A 21,792-nucleotide genomic window follows, 5' to 3' on the forward strand; every position below is an offset into this window, starting at 1 on the left:
CAGGGTCTAATGATTGTCTGTGCCAAATTTCATCAAAATTGGTCCAGAAGTTTATAAGTCCATTCATTACAATCAAACAAACAAACAAACAAAGTTTACCTCTTTATAATATTAGTGTAGATAACAATTTATGTATATCTACAAATAAGGAAGGATAGTTATTTTAGCACATATTTTTAATAGTAAATGAAGCATACAATACAAAATTACACCCCAAATTCGAGTGAAGTTTGCCACAAAGTAATTAAGCTTCCTGTAACAATGTATGTAGCTTCAGAAGGCTCCACTGTCAAACCCAATGCCTTTGTTTTGTATTCACATTTGCATATTATTATAATGTTAATGTTGTTACGCTTATCAAAACTTTCAAGTTTTTCTTAATAAGTAAGGGTAGAATTGAATTAATTATGTCAGTAAGTACGGAAGAATAGGTTGCTGTGAGGCAGATTCCGTATACATATTATAATAATTTCTATAAAATAGTAGCTACCTACTTTCTTAAATTGCCATTCCCTTCATTATGGATTCTTCATACTTGTAGGAAATGCATATTTTTGGAATAGCAGTAAAATTTGAAAATTACACACGTAAGAATATGTAATACATAATGAAGTAAGTTAAAATATATAATTATCTACTTTAATTATCTCATAACGAATTTTATTATAGCTCCGAATATACGAAAAAACAAACCGCCTACAAATAAACACATATTGTATTACACAACGTTACGTAACACAGAGATAGAGTTTCCTTTTCAAGTCAATTTAAAAGGTATTTAGCAAAAAAGGTGGATAAATAAACTAATACTTAAATAAACCAGCAAATGCTTTCAGAGTCCGCTTTCAATGAATTAACTCGAGAAAACGGATTGGCGTAAATTATAAGTGAGAGCGAGTAATTGTTAACCAAGAATTTATTTAATTAAGCTTTTGAGTGAGAAGTGAATTTGAGAAAATCGATCTTGGAATTTTATAGAGTTAAACAATTAACTCTAGTATACCTAAATAGGCAGTTTTCATCAGTATCATCATCATCATTCCAGCCTTTCAAGACGTCCACTGCAGGACATAGTAGGTAAACATTTTACACTAGTATAAATAGGTCTAGTCTAGGTACTCTATCAATTTAATATATTTTCATACATTCAATACTTCAATACATTGGAGAAACAGAAACCACATATTTCTATGTTTATATTGTAATGTAAAGGTAACATATTCAAAGTTAACAAAGTCAATTTTCAGTTTCAGTTAAAACTAAATTGTTAATCTAGATTGTAATTACAATTTTAGTATACATTGAAAATGTTTTCCCAAATAAATAGTACAAACGCTTATTTGTACAGTTTGGCTTAAGTACATACAATAGAAATTGAACTCGTTTCTGTTTTGCGAAACTCAAATGTAACTGTAATCTTTTATTCATGAAGATGCCTTGTTTCGATAAAGTTCCTGTATCTGTGAAAAATGAAAAATTCATCATTCATTCATTTCGCGGTGTTTGTAGTTAAACTTCTATGAAACGGCATGACTGCCATGAAATCTTGTGTGCATATCGGGTAGGTTTGAGAATCGGACAACATCTATTCATACCTCTAAGTGATAAAAGTAAGGCAGAACAACGTTTACCGGGACTGCTGGTTTATTAAAAAAACAATGCTTTTATCGCTCACACTCCTAACTTGCACCATCCAAGCTACTCAACGAAACAACAGATTGAATATACGCTAATTCGATACGCCGTCTGTTTGCGCTCCAGTGCATTCTTATTTGCTGAGAAAACGCGTCTGCGAGCCACTTGAGAATGTCCTTTATATTCATTTATACGGTTACTGTAATAGTTGTTGAGTTGGAGTTTTTTATATGGTCATTCAATTTGTTGTGAACATCGGATAGGTGGATATGATTGATTTTTTGTACTAGGAATTAGAAAGTCTGCACTCAATTTAGTGTGTGAAACGTTTGCATAAATGGATACAAATATGAAGGCCGTTTGTTTATAAAATACTTGTTTCAAGCCACGGGTTAGCTTTGTCTAAAACTTAACAACTTAAGTATATACTTCTCTTTAAGTCTTCTTTGAAAACTACTCTATCTATTTAAAGAACCGCATCGAAATACAAGAAGTATTTTTAAAGATATGAGCTAACATAGTGACAAAGATATGGGAAGCGTCTTTGTTTTTTATTTAACAATATATAGTTTTATTATGAATATTTTTATGTTATTTGAAATAATCTAAAATAAATTTGAAAAGAACACTTTTACAACAAATCTTATATAATGTAATCCACCATAGAAAAACCACGCAACGCAAAATGAACAATAACCCAATTTTCTTTGACGGTCCTTTAAAAATAGTTAAACACAGTGAACGTACGGGCTATGTAGCCGCGTACAGCGTAGTATAGCGGTAGAGCCTAATTAGCCCCTTGCGACCAATTAGACTTTATTACAGGGCACACGAAACAACTGCATTCAAATTGTCTGCTTTTTCTCTTTGCATACCTCCGTGCTTCTTTGTGAATTGTTTTCGAAAAAATAGCACTCTTGTTACGTTTTTTTTTTATTTAGGTAAACATTTTTTTGTGTAAACGATTAATGGCGCTGTCTGTTTCTATTTACGTTAGTTTATAGTTATCACATTGCGCTGATTAAATTATTTCTGTATTTCTTAAAACTTAATTAAATTACTTTGTATCTTAATATATAAATTATTATTAGAGGTATAAACGTAAAAGTTTTTGTAGGTAAATGAATGGATGTTTGTTACTCTTTGACATATAAACAGCTGTTCGGATATGTATGAAATTTCGTATAGAGATAGCTTATAGGCTGTATTAATACATTGACTTTCTTTAACAAACATACCACGTAAAGTTGCGGGATAGAGCTACGATTAATATTAAAGATAAAAAATACTTATAGCAATGAATTATACTTACCTGCATGCTATTATTGTTGTGTAATATAACAAACATTATTTCTCTTACATTTTTTAAAAATAATATAAAACAGTTTTATATTCGTCTTAACACCAGAGAAATACAGCAAGAAATATCTTGAATAAGCAATTTGAATGTCTCTAATTCATTAAGTAACCTAACATTGCATACAGATAGGCATTGACACAAACATTTGCGGGCCCCCAAAGCACACAAAAGTATCTGGCGCCCTAATTAGCAATCCAAACAGACTATTAACACTTATCAGGGGCGCGGGGCGGGGGGCGAGGTGGTGGAATAAGAAAGCGTATTTACCCGGACCACTTGTGCTGTGTAACCTTATACAAGATAGGGCTGACGCTAATTACTTTCTTGGTAATAAACGTATTTTAACGTAATGTTTGTAATTATATAAAGTGTTTTATTTCATTTTGAACATTTGTACGCAGTTTGGAACAAATTATATTATGATATTGAAACCGTGAACCTAGTTAACTTAAAACAAATATATACGAATGCGTATGGACAATGGACATTACTATTTAAAAAAATATGTAATAAAAATTTCGGTTTCTTTGTTATATGTCAGTTGTTAAAATAAGATACTGCTTACTTATAACTACTGTGTATTGTTATATATGGTGTTTTAAATCACTATAAAAGTAATTCCACATACACAGCAATTTTTAAAATAAATAACATTAGAACTCAAGCGTGGCAACCCTACGCTGGCCTCCGCTAAGTATATCAAATGAATTGTAAATGAAATCAATGCTGAGTGGCGCTTTATCGCCGGTTCGGTGCCCGCGTACACCTGACATACTTCCTCTGCATTCATTTGCTATTCTATATGTATATTATATATCTTGGAAGCGCTCTAGTACAAAAATTTAAATCAGAATGGAAAGATCTGGCTCGTCTCCACAGTACAGTTAGTTGCAGGCTATTTCAATATTTATTTAATCATATTCTTTAATAATAACACATTTAAAAAATGGTATTCCATTTAATATAACTTTAAAAACTTATGGATATATTTTAAAAATATAGTGTGTTTATAGCAGCCAATATTTTTTTTTTTTATTTAAATAAATGATTGTGAAGTGAACTTTGTTTTAAAATTAAAAATAAATGCATGTTACATTGAAAATAAGAGGTAGAACCTCTTGACACCGATAGCTATTTTATTATACATATTTCAAACACAAATCTTAACTTATTTCCTGTAAGTTAAATTCAACCTACATTTAAACGTGTTGAAAGCTACGTCGCTGTAACTGTAGCTACGTCGTAACAATGCTACGTTTGCTACGAAATTTATAAGAGTTTAACATTAACTTTTATTTATTGGTGCTTAATTTTAAGTTGCCAAAATTTTGCTGTTGTCGTTTTAAGTTTTTGTTGATTTATTTTTCTTTCTTTTTTACAGGTAATATTATTATCAGACGGGAGTCCCGGTATCCTTTTTTAATTATAAGGTATATCTTTAAATATTTTTTTTCACATGGCACGATCACTTATCAACTAGATGACCGTTTTATTTCTATTTATTTATTTTTTGAGATGGTAATACCTTCGTGACTAAATCATCAATCGTTTCCAATTGATGAAACTCCTAAAAGTTTATACAAATCGTAGCATATGGTTAATACTAGACGGAGTTTTTGCCAGTTTGCTCTTTTTATGAAAACATCAGGAAATACAATAAAATAGCATTGTAATACGAGAAACTTGGTCATATATTATCAATTGCAGTCACGCTTACCCTTCCATATCACTTAACTTTTCATTACACACAAATTTTCGGCGCCAAATGAGACAGCAACAGCCATGCACTGTGGGGAAAAGAGACGGATGTAGTTTTTAATATTCCGTAGCTAAAGGCAGTTTGCGCACAATATGGCCGGCATGAAAGCCTTACTTTATTGTTATGTTCTCTACGAATGATTGGAAATCAAATCCTTAAAGTTTCTTGAAGAAATATACTATTTTATTGCATCCTGCTCTAGGTACTATTACGATATAAAAAAAATCTTATAATTACGATTTTTGTCTCGAATTTTTAAACAATTTTTTTAATGCACATTTCCTGAAGGTAATTAAAAATTCACTTTCTTATAACAAACAAGTCTATATAACTGCGTTAAAAACAACCGACGTCAAACTTGCACTTGCTACATTTACAAATACAGACAACAATGCTCATAAAATAAAAACTACTGGGCCTAAGTATCCGAATAAAATTTTTATGGGACCAATTCGACACCATCCCGCATCGAACAAAAAAAGAATCACGTAAATCGGTTCAGAAACCTCGGAGTAATCGGTGTACATACATAAAAAAACACACCGGCCGAATTGATAACCTCCTCCTTTTTTGAAGTCGGTTGATAAAATATCCTCCGTATGTATTAAATAACAATAACATGTCAAAAACCGTTATCATTTTATCATTTTTTTTACGAGCGATATACAGGATAAAGCTATTAAAAATACCAAACAGAGCCACTCTAAACAGCGAACATTACCGTACATTTCAGTATTTTCAGCAGCACGTTGAAACACACTTTTCGATAAGTCGCATGAAATGAAAAGCCTTCAAACTTTCACACTCAGGCTCTATTTCGTAAAAGCAAGTGGTTCAATGTCAAGAGAGCATAACTCAAACTTCTAGTTATATTTTTAGCCAATTTTTGAACAGGGAAAGGCATATAAGTTATTTTAAAATCATAAATATTATAGGATGCAAGAAAGTTTTAAGATTACTTTTAAGTAGCTCATGGCGCTTACTGATTAATAATAATAATTGTGTCGTATTATATGACTAATAGTTTTCTATTCCAGTTTAGGTGTCATAGATACACCTAGACTGATTTTACCGAGTAATCTTGTTTTCTATTATTTTACAGTTTTCGTTTCGATTTAAGGAAAATACAAATACTTATATTTCTTGTAGAAAATATAATATCTTATGTGACCCGAAGAACTACAAAAATATTTTCTTTAAAATATTTATTTTCTTGAAACGCAAATCTTTTAAAATTTCGCCATTAAATACACAAAGACATACAAAAAGCAATTACTTTAAAAAGCAATAAACCCACTTACATACACATAAATAAATTTTATGAATCAATTAAACACATTACAGCTATATTAGTAGTCAGGCGCGAACCATGGGCTCGTATAGTCTTCGATTTGAATATTATATTAAAATACCACACTCATTATGCGTAGCTGCAGGAACAATCTGAATACTTATCCTTTATTAATTTATCTTCCAAGTCTTAGTTATGTCCTAGATTGCAGATCGCATTTTAAACTTATGAACTAGGCGAGCATTGATTTAAAGAGTTGTTGTGATAACTATCGATTATATTAAATATCATTTGTTGAGATTAAGTTGAAAATGTACATATTTTAACTAAGTTACATTGAACAATAGGTAAAATTACTACGATATTTAAGTCAAACTGTGTATGCTTGTTAATTTAGATGTATATCTTTGACATAAATATTACTTTTTCAAATGCCTTCCGAAATTGAAGGAGCAATTATATATCTTACTAACTTACCGTCCGCGGCTTCGCCCGCTTTGTCTAAAACCTAATTAATTATACTAAAACATTCCTCTTGAATCACTCTATCTATTAAAAAAATACCGCATCAAAATCCGATGCGTAGTTTTAAAGATTTAAGCATACAAAGCGACAGAGAAAGCGACTTTGTTTTATACTAGGTAGTGATAGGTCTATACAGTGAATAATCATTACTGTGGTTTATTATTATTCCTATATTATAGATAAAATATACCATGTAATGCTGGAATTTAATTAACAGTATGACTAACAATATTTCATTAACAAAACTATAATTCAGCAAATTGTTGTAAAACGTAATACAACTGGCGTAGCAAACGTCGTAGCTGCGTAGAGCTTCGCTACGGACCTCTACAAATTGATTTTATGTACATTATTTATAGCATTCTTACAGTAATACCGAAGAATTACAGAGAGTATAGTAAGATTATCTTGTAAAATAGATTGCTTAATAATTTTCATTTGAACTCAATAAATTGTGCAAATAATAATTATCGTTTTCTTTATTTCCGTGTCAAGCTTTTATTGAGCTATTTTCTTTTGGTGTTATCATTATATTATGTGCTGAAACATTTATAATAATTCAAACAGCAATATTAAAAATTATGAAAGCAATCATTTTGATACTTTAAGTAATATTTAATTTAGAAGAGCTGAGCTGAGCATATTAAAATCAACCACTTTATGATATTTTAGTTTCTTACAATGATTTAGGTTTGAGACATTTATTTTCAAAAGAATTTTATAATTCACTTATTCTAATTCAATAGTGATTTAGACTTTCCATTTTTAAATATTAAAGCAAGCGTTTCAAATACTGTTATCGCTAATTTGAATTTTGGTCTAAGAGGGCTCTACAAAAGAGATGAACAGAAATTTATTTAGATGTAAAAACTCTCAAGAGTGCCCACTAGAAATCTTTTTGCTGTTTTGCCAATTGAGCGAAAATACTTCTTGCAAACATATTGAAACGATTTTCAAGCCTCATTTATAGAAATTATAAACGCATATACCGTTAAAAATATATTTAGCTGAAATATTTTCCGCATTTGCCATTAATAAAAGCGACATCATACAATTTTATAGTCGACCGTTTTGTACACACAATACGGGAAAACTAAATGCGTATTTTTTCGCAAGGCCGCCGTATATTTCCAGTGTACTCCGTCAAATGCATGATATTATAGTAAATTACTTAATGCATCGACCTATAAAAGATTTAACGCACGCACACACGCAACAAGCCACGCCCACCGGCCGCGGCCGCTTTGTTCCTACACATGCGCAGCGCACACACACCACTTAAACGAATAAAATATACGGCCAATTTTTCTTACTTTACTCTTTTATTTATCGGGATCAGTGAATCGTATCCGTTTTAGAAGCTTTTTATCTCTTTTTCATAAAGCACCCGGCTTGTGTAACGCCCAGGAGATTCGCATAGATGATTAGAGCCGCGAGCACGACAATTACAATAATACACAAATTGACGAGAACCAACTTTTCCTTCCCCATTACAGATTGACAATGGCTCCTCCATTTCCCTTCGCACTTAATATTGCGCTAGTGTGAGTTAGTGTACGCATGTACAGTGCCTGTGTGCGCCTGCTCGGTCGGCGGCATAAATAGCGCAGTGTAGCGGAGTATCCAGCATTGGCCTCCCGTCTCCCGCGACGGCAGGTCGTGACCGCGTCCACGATGCAATTTTCCGATATCTCCAACTCTCTTCTTTCCTAGTCCTAGTTAACGATACGTATCATGTATTTGCTATAGAAAATTTGGTGCTCAATAATAGGGAATAAAGAAATATTTTTTATATTTGAACTTTGTTATGAGTTGGTAGATTAGGGTTGTAATTTTGCTGAGAAAAGTGGGACCCAAGGCACCATGAATTTCTTAGGTAAGTGTTAAATATACATTCAAATTACGGTTTTATTTTCCACAGTTCCATCCTTGCAGTTTAATCTGGCTTGAGAAATTGAAGCAGTAATTGCAGTAGGCTTGAACTTAATATTAAAACAGGAAGTAGCGTTTCCTTTTAAATTTATTATACATAATTGCAACTGCACTTTAATTAATACAAAATTCTTTGAAATTTCTATCTTCTATATACCTATTATAAGCGGTATAAACTTTAATAAAATTTTTAATTTCCTTCATATTTTGTCCCCAAAAATCCTCAGTCAATGTTCTCTTAAGTACAACTGCTGTAACTGTAATATTATTCACATGAATAAATTACAACAAGGTCGGAATCTATGTGGAAATCTCGCTGTAAGCATATTTTAAAGGGGTGATACGGCTTGGCAGAGTTCCAAGTAGGTTAGGCGTTACGTTGGCCAGACCTCTGCTTGTAACGGCGCGTTGTAATTCATTGTTCCATGTAAGCTTACTTAATTTTATTTATATAACGGCGCTGGCGAACAATTGTCTGTTTAAAATAAATTCTCGATTTAAAATGGAATCGTTCCATCATTTATGCTAGGATAACAGCAATGTATTGTTTAATTCCGATGTATTTTATGTAGTGGAAATTAGTTTAGAGTGAATGGAGATTTTGTTGAAAATATATGAAATGACTTCTACTTGTATGATAGATGAAGCCTTATCTATTTGGACCAGATATTGAAGCGGTGCATTCGACGGGTGATAGCTACTTTTAAAATACAATTTTAATTTTTAATATTCAGTAAAGTTTAAAACGGAACAAAAAGTCGAATTGGATGAGTCACCCTGTCTTTCTTTCATTATTTAACCTTGGCAAAAGTCTAAAAAGAATAATAAATCTAGTTATATTTATTCAAAAGATACATACAATGGCTGAGTGCAAGCAAGAATAGGCAAAGAATTGAAATAACTGCACAATACGCTAAAACTTAGTCAAACACTCGTAGACAATGTTCCGCTACGAGTATTAAATGACCGTAGCAACGTCTACGCCGCGTAGAATATGCTACGAATTGCCTTCTTTAGAGTTATTCTAGTACACTGACTCGAGTGTTATTAAAGTTTTAGAAATGATTGCATAGAATATGTATGAAAAGTTGTGTTCGTTTAAAAAATCTTTTTAATTTTGTTCTAATTCATATAATATTTAATTATTTGTGAATTGCAGAACTAATGATAAGTAGCTTTACAAATTACGAATATGTATTATGCAATCGTTCATTAATCATAATAATTAATAGTCCGTAGTAGTAGTAAATAGTTTAATTGAATTTTAATCTTTATCAGTTATTGTAATGGTTGTATTATATACGCTTCTAGCAGTAGTAGATTGCTAGGTATAAAAATCAACAATAATGAATGAGTATGACCAATGTAACCTTTTGAAACATCTATTTTGATATTAAACCATTGAAATGACATGCACACAACTATAAAATCGCAATCAAGCCAAGATTCAGACGTTCCGAACAAAGCCTCATATCGAAGAAGAAAAAACTAAAAAACTCGCAAATCTTAGAGGGAAATACAAAAGAACCCCTCTCTGTCTATCCAATTGTGTTTGAGAGGGACTGACCAAACATTACAGGGGAAAGCTTTTAACCAGCGGGGTGGATTAAAACCAATGCCTTGTATGAAATATATACGAGAGTGGTCCAAACTGCTGCGTTTATGGGCTAAAAGCAATATAACTATGTTAACAGCTTTGGATGTCGTAAAAATGGAATAATTATAAAATTTTATTTATAATTATTATGTAACATGGGTAATAAATATTTACATAGGTACTTTAATATATAATTATATATTATGTATAAACGCACGTAACTTTGTCTTGTCATTAAAGTGCTCATGCCGTGAAATTATATTAAGTGCATGATTATACATTATATAATAATGTACATGCAATATTTCTAAAATCTTCATATTTTATAATAATGAAAACATCTAAGTAAATAAATATAATTAATAGCAAAATAACGCAAAATAAAAGTTTTAAAACAAAATAATGGCAAATGTATTTAACAAACAGTTGGTCTAGACGAGAATATAAAATATTTATAAGCTCAAAATAGAAGCTTCAGTTCGAAAGCGTATTTATGAATTAGTTAGTTCAATATATTTAGAAATTAAAGATTCTTATCGGATTTTAAACGCGATTTATTCATTATATTATTTTCCCGACGTTTCGAACACTTTATAGCGATCGTGGTCACGGGCAGACTAATATATATAATGAATAAATCGCGTTTAAAATCCGTTAAAAAACTTTGATTTCTAAATGTATAATACTCGCGTAAAATCTAATACTAGAAAATACTAGTTCAACTAGGTTAGGTCACGATTATATCCAGAGCTATATTACTACACTAAATACAATACTACACTACATCAATACTTCATAAAAACATCTTCAATTAATTAAAACAAGTTTTTATTATGCTAATTGGAACTCAATTTGTTAAATCTGACGGTTAATAGTGCAACAATAAACTAGTTTATTGTGTGTTTAAACCACGTTTAAACGCTCTGTAAAGCTGTCAATAAAACGGATGATAATATTGATGCTCTGGATAGCCAATTCATTTCATATGCAGATATTTCTACGTAATTAATAGATCGATTTTAAGCCACTTTTTAATTTATATGAACGTTTCAACAAATATAAGGTATAGAATGCGAATAATACATTATTTCATCTGAAAAACTGTATATTTCAGCCGTATAAGCAGAAAATTTATATTTTTTTAATATCGAAATTAAATCCTCCCTCTAGCTAAATTTAATTTAAACTAGATTCAAAGTTCCTCGCATAAGATTTCGTTACATTCACGATAATTTAGTACATCTAGTTGAACAATATACCGTTTCAGTACAAAATACCTTAGCATGTTACACAAAGCGGTGGTGTTTGTAACAAAGCGGTTCAAGAACTCTACTATACATTGAAGTTTATCTGTAAACGATAAAGCAAATTACAAAGTATCTGAACACTACGAATATCTATCTTCTATACTTCACTACATAGTATAAAACAAAGTCACTTTCTCTGTCCCTATGTCCCTTTGTATGCTTAAATCTTTCAAACTACGCAACGAATTTTGATGCGGTTTTTTTTTTAGTAAATAGAGTGATTCAAGAGGAGGAAGTATATAATTTATTAGGTTTTAGTCAAAGCGGGCGAAGCCGCGGGCGATAAGCTTGTATATTATAAAGCTGAGGAGTTTGTTTTATTAAACACGCTAATCTAAGGAACTACAATGTCGAATTGAAATATTTTCGTGTTGGATAGTCCATTTATCGAGGAAAACAAAATCAAAGGCAAACAGTATCAGCTAGCAATGATCACAATTGTTTAGTACATAGAAATAAATAAGTGATTATATTAATCTTTAAACAAAGAGTAGAAGAGATAAATAATATAATTAATAAACCAAGATAAATAAAAGTAAGTAATTACGCAGATTCAAAATCCATCCAGGATCAATATTCGTGGAAATTGTGAGCTTTTCGAATTGTACTCATTAATCAAAAGTTTACGAATAAAATTAACTCATAAATAATTTATGATTCCGCGTAATGGAAATTATTGTAATTAACAGAATACCACAGGATATTGCAGATAAAGAATCGGCCAGCACAGTACGTGATAGTAAATTATTTTTTTCGATAATACCCTCTTGTATGTCATTTATTTTCTGTCATGTAGTTCACTTGCCATCTTAATGTGTTTTGTAACATTTAATTATAAAAGTAATGAAACAGTGTTTATACATATTACATAATTGACGTATGAATGAATATGCATCACGATCAAATCGTACTGATTTATGTGATGCTTTACTGTATATTTTCATATTTGTTTTTTTTGTTCAATAAATGGTTAAAAAAAATACAGTCGCAAATATTTAAATAAAGCAAATGTAATTATTAAACATTTTTATAACGAAATCTTTTTATACATATACATTTATCAAAAGTAGCGTAACTATCCATATTTATTTATCAACATACTTATTATAAACTTGAAACTACAATACACATTGTTTCACTATACTATAATAATATATATTATACTACTCGCCATAAGTAAGTACTTCATCTTTCTTCTAAATATTTGTTTATTAACTAAAATAACATGTGAAACATTCGTCTACATTCTGTATAAAATAATTACAACATGAATCAATAAACTAAAAAATACCCTATCACAATAAATTACCAAACCAATAAAGTAGTTATCTTTACAATCCAAGATTAAATCATAACCCAAAAATGAAAATAGACTGAAGGAGCCATTTCATAAATTGTCGTGTTCGATACCAATGCTTTAGTTACGGTGCATTAACATCAAACGAACATATGGCAAGAGCAAGAGCATTGTTTCGTGATCTATTTCACCTGGTGACCTGTATTACAGGTTTTACACCTACCACAGGCACCAGCTTTCTACACCTTGTATATGTTGCCTGTATGTATAATATGTATTGTAAAAGGAAGAAATAAATAAAGATTATTATTATTATGTTTCTCTTCTCCATAATACTCGGGTACCACCAGAAGGACGGTACCCGGATCTTTGGAAGGCTTACGTGGGGACACGGATCCAACACGCAGAGGCCCTTTCGAGACTTTTAATGTGTTGTGGGACACCAGCCGCAGCCTGCCCATGACTGCACTATAGAAATACAGCCCTAGGCAGTCCGCGGCCGATGTAGGACTATTGCAGGGTATGGAAATTTAATAATTGGGCTATGGATTGGGATGCTAAATGGACTGGTACTGGGGACTATGGGAAACTATGGCACCTGCCTTTCTACTAAAAGAAAGTAAAAATATGTTGGCAGGTGGTGACTCGCCCTCTCACTGTATGGGCCCCCGAAACAAGTCGCTGCAATAGTGCGACAAGGGGGCAACATATTGTGAGCAGCTAAGGGTGGAGAGGCGTCCCTGGACTTTAAACTCCGATCACGCGCTCCCTGAGAGTCCAGCATCACGTGCCCACTCGCCACTTACGCTTCGCATCCACCCTTCGAGCTAAAAGCTCTCGCGACTCCACTCTGGCCGGCCGGTTAAGGCAAGCCAGAGGTGGGGGTCCTGTCCTCGTCAGGCTTCACTCCGACCGGCCGGTGAAGGCAAGCCGGAGATGAAGACAGGGGCCTCCCCCGGGAGCACTCGGTTCCCGCGGGGTCGCTACTCCCCGACACCCCGCCACAAGGTGTCCTGCGGGTTGACTGATTGCACGGGTGGAATATCTATTGTCACGTAGACGATAGATATTCTAACCGTGGGCGATGGGGTCGTCACATCCCTACGCCTTTATTATTATTATTATTATTTAGTGTTAACGAAAACGTGTATTCAGTGTTATTCAGTATTAGAACATTGTATAGAATCTTTTCGAACGCACTGATCAACGAAAGAATGCGATACGCCTGTTTACACTAAAATAATTTGACAAAGTGCGGCTAACCTCACTCTAAAATGATCATTCACTCGTTTGATGTTAATGCACCGTTATACAGAGTTAGTATATAGGTGGTATATAGGCTTTAGAAGCCGTAGTTCAAACGGCGCACGCAACACACTAAGTTACCTACTTAAATGCTACTTAAATGAAGGGAATGTGGGGTGGGACAAAGTATTTCTTGTGTTTATTTTACGCCAGTATAATAGTCTGGCTGTGACTTGCAGCTATGTGTGACTGGCTGTGACTCTTATTTATGCTCTTCTAATATGTGTTGTAGCGTGATTTTATAGCCTATAACATTCCTCTATAAATGGACTATCTAATATACTACTAATTTCTCATTTAGAACCAATGAGTTCCTGATAACAGCGCGTTCAAGCAAACTAACTTTTCGGCCTTGTAATATTCATAAAGCATAGATTTAAACACTTTTTTTTTCTTTCACTTTAAATGCCATTTATTCATAACTAATTTATCCCTAAGTTTCTAACACTTTTCTAAGGCCGGTTAATAATGATTCTAAAAGATCGACGACCTCGCTGCTCGATGATTTCAAAGTATGAAAATGTGTCTTCAATAAGGAACTGTATTTCTAAATATACCAAACATAACTTAAGTTATAAAAATAAATGTAGGCAAATGGTTGTCGGAATAAACAAACTCCACTGCCTTATTTTTAATAAATGTTCAACCTTAATTACAATGACCGATTGCTTGATTCCCCAGCAAGAAAAATATAATCTAAAAATGAAATAAAAGATCAAATAAAAGTATCGTATTTTATTCAGTAAATGGAAAAAGGAGTCGCTTAATCCTTAATTTTCTACAGTCTTATTTTTCCTTCTTATTGAGGATACAATAATTGATGTAAATTAATGTTGACAATATTAAACTTTTGAGTAAGATTTGTTGTTTATCTTTAGTCGCACGCTAGAGGGTCCACTCGGATACCTAGCATATATCATTCAGAGCTAGTGAAGTTATCTATTGGTGATCGAATTTTAAAAATCGATTCACTTGTCTTTGAGTTAACTCATGATAAATAAACAAAAAACTAAAATATTAGCATTACAAGGTTATTGCAGCTCTGTTTTTGTACGACTTACCAAAGTGTGGGTGATAGTTTATATGAAAATAACATCAAAAACAATCTAGCCGTAAAGCGTAATGCAGTAACAAATGAACACTCTCCCACTTGGTCAAAGTGTTTATAGCATTAAATTACTTACGACTAGTTTAAGCTGCTCCATTTGGGCTTTGTCCAAACGGGTCTTCAATTGAAATTGATAGAGATAACTCTATACATAAAGATACATACTAAGGAGTACCTTTATGTATGCGTACAGTATTAAAATGAATGAAACGTAAACATAATCATAATCTATACTAATATTATAAAGCTGAAGAGTTTGTTTGTTTGTTTGAACGCGCTAATCTAAGGAACTACTGGTCCGATTTGAAAAATTCTTTCGGTGTTAGATAACCCATGTATCGAGGAAGACTATAGGCTATATATCTTTACGCTAAGACCAACAGGAGCGGAGCAATACGGGTGAAATCGCGGAGCGTAGCTAGTTTTTATATAAGCGTAGTATCTAATATAAAATTTGATTGTTAACATTGACAGATAAAAAATATAGCCAAAAAAACCAAATATAATTTTAAAACCAGACCCACCCCTTATTTATTAAGTTTATGCGTTACACGTACTAAACAACAGGATATCAAACTTATCTATGATTACAATAATCGATATTTGAAGCGCCCTGTTATCCATACTATTCTTAATATAATATACCTACCAAATTAAACAAAATTCGTTCAGTACTTTCATGTGAAACACAATCAAATATCTATACAAACAAACTTTCAAATTATTATATCAATGCCAAGCAAGTTGCAATACAAAACATAAGTAATTGCAAAACACACACCTTTAATCTACCATTGAGAACAAATGGCCGTAAACTCCCACAATACATTACATTGAACGTGAAATTTAAAATTGAACCGAAAACCTTCCGTTTTCAGTACAAATGGATTTAACAGATTCGTGACCCAAATATTGATTGTAAACTCCGGATACAATGAAATGTGACCGGCTTATTTACGCCAACAACGTGACTCTAATAATAGCTTGTGATTATAACTAGCGAATAAATCTAATGGTATTGTTTCATGGAGAAAGTTTTTTCTCTCCATTTTTATAAGCTGAATTGATATTTCTTTCTTTAGTGCCACATTACGAATCTCTGAGGTTTGCGTTGTTATTTTGTTGTCCATTTATTTTTAAGTGTTTTTTTAACTTTATAATAATTGACTCATTCCGTCTACATATCACTACATAGTATAAAACAAAGTCGCTTTCTCTGTCCCTGTGTCACTATGTATGATTAAATCTTTAAAACTACGCAACGGATTTTGATACGGTTTTATTTAATAGATAGAATGGTTGTCGAGGAAGGTTTTAGTATATAATTTATTAGGTTTTAGACAAAGCGGGCAAAGCCGCGGGCGGAAAGCTAGTTATTTCAATAAAAAAATAGCTGTGGCTCAACTAAAATAACATCACAGATTTCTAACCTCACCAACATGAAACTATATTTCAACAAAACCATTTAAATCTATATTTTTCTGTGAAACCGTAACCAGCAAAGCTATATCAAATGAAACACGAATTTTCCGAATCGGTCAACAACAGAGCCAACCGTCAAAACAAATATAAATAGTAGACAATATTGAAATCTAAAAACGGAATACAAAAACTTTTCACACAAAACCCAGCTGACCGAAGCATATTTTCATAATATAAGGAACGATCCTTTCATATGAAAATATTTACAAAACACCTCCACGTCAACGTTCGTAAAGCTCTCCAAAGCTCCTAACAGGATGAGCAGGAAATAAACAAATCTTTGGGCTTATTGAAAAGCTCCTGCAGATATCAGATTATGTTCTTATAAAGGCTGTTTACCTTTTGTCAACTATTGCAGCCTTTGGGATAGGAAAACTACTTTCGTCTAGACTTTGTGTATAAATTCGAAAACATGTGCATATCAAAAATAAAATCAGGAGTTTATAGGAAATTGCACATTTTTATTTTTAGTCCAAAATTATTCAACTAAGCTTGTTAAAATTAATTAAATAAATTGTTAATGTTAAAGTCAGTAAGTTCATATTAATAGTAATAGTTACAACAAAAATATGATGTTATTAAAACAGTTTATTTGAGACAATATATCTCTGAAACAACTTAGCCGATTTTGAAAATTCTTTCACTATAGAAAAGCTCAATTAACCCTCTGTTTGACCATTTTTTCATAATCTTTTAATCTAAAACTAAATAGTTGTAATATAAAAATAAGATGAACCAATTTCCTATACCGCATGTCATTTGGTTTCATATATCACTGGCCGTCACATGCTGGTTTTTACTTAATTAAAACTTTTACTGCAAGTGAGCTCGGCCAGCGGTCCTTTATTTGTGTTACTTGCAATTTAACAAGCTTCTACTTCTTATTTACTATGTAGAGAGTTTAGTATGGAATACATAGAAGGTTGAATGCGGGCTATGTTCATATATTTGTAGGTTAGTATTTTTATCTGTTTGCTACTTATTATATAATATCACTATCTCATTACTTAACAAAAGAACTCGATTATCTTCATAATCACTTGACGCTATAAAATGTAACAAAAAGTAAATGATCACGTAGCATACATGAAATGAACTTCGACCGCAAATTTTACACCAAACTCCAAATCTAAATAAAAATTACGAAAAAGGTTTAAAAACCGTGTACCAAAAACATTAAACACTGTCCGGTGTCGGGTCACAACAGATTTAAACAATTTACAACAACAACAAAATATGTGCTTTGAAAATAAACGAAAAGTAAGCACGCTACCGCTCAAGTGTACATTTTATTTATAAGCTGAATAATTTTACGCTCACCTCTCTGTGGGACGTATTTATCATTTATTGGGGCCCTGGGTTGTAGTAAAGTGGAATAAAATATGTGTAGAAACGAGCAAATACAGGTTGACTCTAAATTGTATATAGGCTATTCTGAATTTGTGTTACCTTATTACTACTTAATGACTTAAAAAGCAAAATTGGATGCGTGACTATAGATGGTTTTATTTTAATGTCAATATGAAGAGAAACGTACTATTTATTTAATATTAACAATGTTAACTAAATTTTACTTAAAAATCGGTATTATTATGTACTAAAAAATTAAACCGTAGACCGATTATTATAACTATAATTAAATTATTTTAGTTATCCATTTTATCCATCTCGTAACAACTATCTTCAGCGCGTGTCTCGTTCGCATGCCGTCGTAAAAAAGTAGGCTATATGCTAATGAGACTATCTATTCGCATGCCAAATATCTATTAAATCAATACTACTTATAGTTTTTGCGAAAACCAACAGAGAATCTTTCAAATTTCTAACAAAATAGGTTGTGATAAAACGCATTGGCTAAAGCTATTCAGCGTATAATGGAAAGCCCAGTAATTATAGTCTGCAATATAAAGTAATGGCCTTTGAAATAGTTATTATTTATGACTTGAACACGGTCCATAGGAATTTAATCCACGGGTTAATCGTTTATTTGGATTCTAATGCAATTGGCTAAATGAAGTCACGTATGTTATAACTACCAATGTTACAACTTTATTACTTTAGTTTATAAATTAAGCATAGTTGATATGAGATTATATTCCTTTGTGCAGTCTGAATAATAAAGGAAATGAATCGATTGTTATTGGATACCTATATGAAATTTTATCGGTTTTAGTATGAATTCTGAACATAAATAATAAAATAACTTTAATTTTAATAATTTACAATGGGAGCGCCATTATTTGTGAAACTTTTAAAGAGAATACGATGCGATAAAACAACTATACATTGTCCTGATAATTATCACTAAGGCCCCAAAATCAGGGCCTCCGACCGCTCAAATCCGTCCCACCGCAATACGTGATGTTATCAACGAGAGCGGTAAATTATTGTGTTCCGAGCGGCCGGTGATATACGCGGGCCATATGTTACATTGATATGAGTAAACATTTCGGTCACTGTGAATAAAGCCTTTGTTTTTCGTTCGCGAAATCTAGTTGGACGTAACGTTGTTTTTACTGAAAGGCGAAAAATTGTTTTTATTAATAGTAAGGTTACTGTAATATTTCGTTATTTTTAATATATAAAACAGAAAGGTTGACTGAGTGATCTATCAACGCTGCTCAAACTACTAGACCGATCGAGATGAAATTTGACATGTAGGTAACCACTGTAGAGAGGATTTTAATAAATTCTACCACCATAGAATTTGTCCCCATGAAAATTTATTTTGACTACGCGAGCGAAACTGCGGTCAACAATTACTATTACTCAGTTTTTGGTAATTTCTGACTAAATAACATTAGTTTACAGTTGACGAATGAGCGAAGGCGTGACTTGACCCAAAGGCATCCACAAAAATGCAAATGTGTTGATTATTTATAATGAGATTGTAGAAATAACATTGAAATAAATTAGGAACATAGTCTATAATATAATGTAGTGGCTTCCTAACTCAAACTAAACTAAAACTGAAATTTGACTTTGAATTTATCGAATCGAAACTGTTGTCGTTTTGGTTTTTAACTTTTTACCGGTCTCTAACATTGAGATGTTTATAGTTTCCATACAATACGAAACTTATAGATATTTAACATGAATCAAACATATTATTAAAGTGATTGATATTTGCATTCACTACTTTATAAAAAAACGAATTTTAATATTTTACTGCTTACTTTTGAAAGACTACAGTAACTTCCCAGAGGGAAGCGTGAACAACATAACTCTTGTTAAAAGAACAATTAATGAAGAACAAATAATTACTCTTTTCTTTTACTTTGTCAAACTTCCAAGTGCACTATCGGCTCTAACTTATTAAAAGACTTTAAACTTTTACTAACAATGTGTCCAGGGATAGTGTGGCAAAAACTAAAAATCTATTTTAAAACTAGCATGTGCCTGTGCCTTTGTTTCCATTTTATTCACCATTTATTGTTTTCCTGTTAAACTCGTATTTACGAAATAAGAAGACATTAAAAGTTGAGATCCAATTGATCATTTTAAAAACTATAAGACCGTAGTAAAATCAAACTTACATATAACTAATTACAATTTGAAAATATATCTCCACATGATAAAAATACATTTATCAAATAATTTAAAATCACATTAACCGTCAGAATAAAAAGTCTCTACCAATAAGAAATAATTGATATTCCATCGATATTTAATTCCCCAGCATTGCAGATTCCTCGGCAATATTTAATTAATAATCTAATTCCTTTGAGATTTCCTTCCTGACTCAATTACAAGGGTTTAATTAAGAATAATGTAGATTAATGCGTTTTATAAAGGTAGTAAAATCAGTTAATCAAAAACGCTCCGACTCTGTATTGTAAAACTACTTTCGCACATGGTTTTGCTCGCATAATGCTTACATAAAAAGCCTTCATTTTAGTCCAAATTATAAACCAGTTGTTACCCAGGTATCAGCGAAGATGATTCAATAGTTTTTCAATAATGAAGACTCAATTAACCATGAATTTGACGTTTCGTATAGATGCGACTTGTCGTCGTAGTTCTCAAATGAATAGGTGAACCATTCGATACTTGTTAAGCGAAGCTTTACTGTTGACATTCTCCTTGATAAAAGAGTCTCTATCGTCAATATTTAAATATGTTTGGGATTTGAAAAAACTAAGAATTTGGATATACATTTTCCACAGCATGCGCTATAATACTCACTTCTTAATCTTTTTAAAATTAAGATAATTATGTACAGCCGTTTAGGGGTTAAAATCCCTCCAATATATTTCAGCTAAATAAACTCCGTAATTGCTTCCTCGCTCCGAAACTTTAAACTTTGGTTCAAGTAATCGGCTTGTTAAGAAGAGCAATTGTTCTACTTTCTTTGTCTTAGAACTGTGGATTACGGCACTTAATTCTACTCAGAATTAGGTCGTATTGATGATTGACAATAACGATTAAACCGAGTTTAAATTTACTTAATGACAGGATTTCTATAATGGCTCATTTTGCTTTTGAACTTTTGTGTTGGACAATGTTGGAATCAACCAGCCGTGAAAACGGATCTGTAAAGGTTGATGTAACAAACGTTATGGAAATATAAACTGAACTTTTTAAATGCTGTGGCCTATTTTCTAAACTAATGAGCACATTTCACTAGACGTAAACTAAATGTAATTCGAAATATCATAGTCCAACAAAATAATCCGTTCTTTTTATCTAAAAACACATTCTGATATAGTAATATAAGTTACTATCTCTTAAAATATAAGCTATTATAAGATAAACAACACATTTCAATAAAACTTTAATTTTTATAGTTATTCATATATATTTTACAAACATTTATTAATTAATAGTGAAGTAATAAACGCTCGTTAGATGGAAAATATAAACTACGACAATTCCTAACAAATTCTAATTAAATTCTATTATTTAGTTTTAGTTAATAATAATTACAAGAACAAACCTATTGTATGAGAAGCAATTTAATTAAATCCACGAAGTGTTTGTGATATCATAATAACAGAGAATTGTAATTTATTAAACAGACACTACTTATGAGTTTACAAAACGCTACAAACTACAACATAATATTGTTCTGTTTTGTTTCAACTTAACTGTGAAGGTGAAATTATATTGACTTTCAAAATATACTTATATAGGTAATATAGTTATCAGATGTTAATTCTATTGATATATTTTTACGATATAAAAAAATATTTAT

At 31.7% G+C, this 21,792-nt stretch overlaps 1 protein-coding gene across 2 annotated transcripts in view; it reads left to right on the forward strand.

The window, feature by feature from the left end:
- The window catches only part of LOC123702916 (complexin), a 169,004-nt gene that overhangs the window by 123,515 nt on the left and 23,697 nt on the right, over positions 1–21,792 (forward strand). The window contains exon 1 of one of the 2 annotated variants that reach the window (XM_045650763.1): positions 8,190–8,446. The exons of the other annotated variant lie outside the window; for it this stretch is intronic. Coding sequence (XP_045506719.1) covers positions 8,434–8,446 — 13 coding nt within the window. The 5' untranslated portion in view covers positions 8,190–8,433. Of the gene's footprint in view, positions 1–8,189; positions 8,447–21,792 lie in introns of those variants that run through there. 2 annotated transcript variants of the gene reach the window in all.

Source organism: Colias croceus, chromosome 24, assembly GCF_905220415.1.
Source record: "Colias croceus chromosome 24, ilColCroc2.1".
In the NCBI taxonomy this organism is placed as follows: Eukaryota; Metazoa; Arthropoda; class Insecta; order Lepidoptera; family Pieridae; genus Colias; species Colias croceus.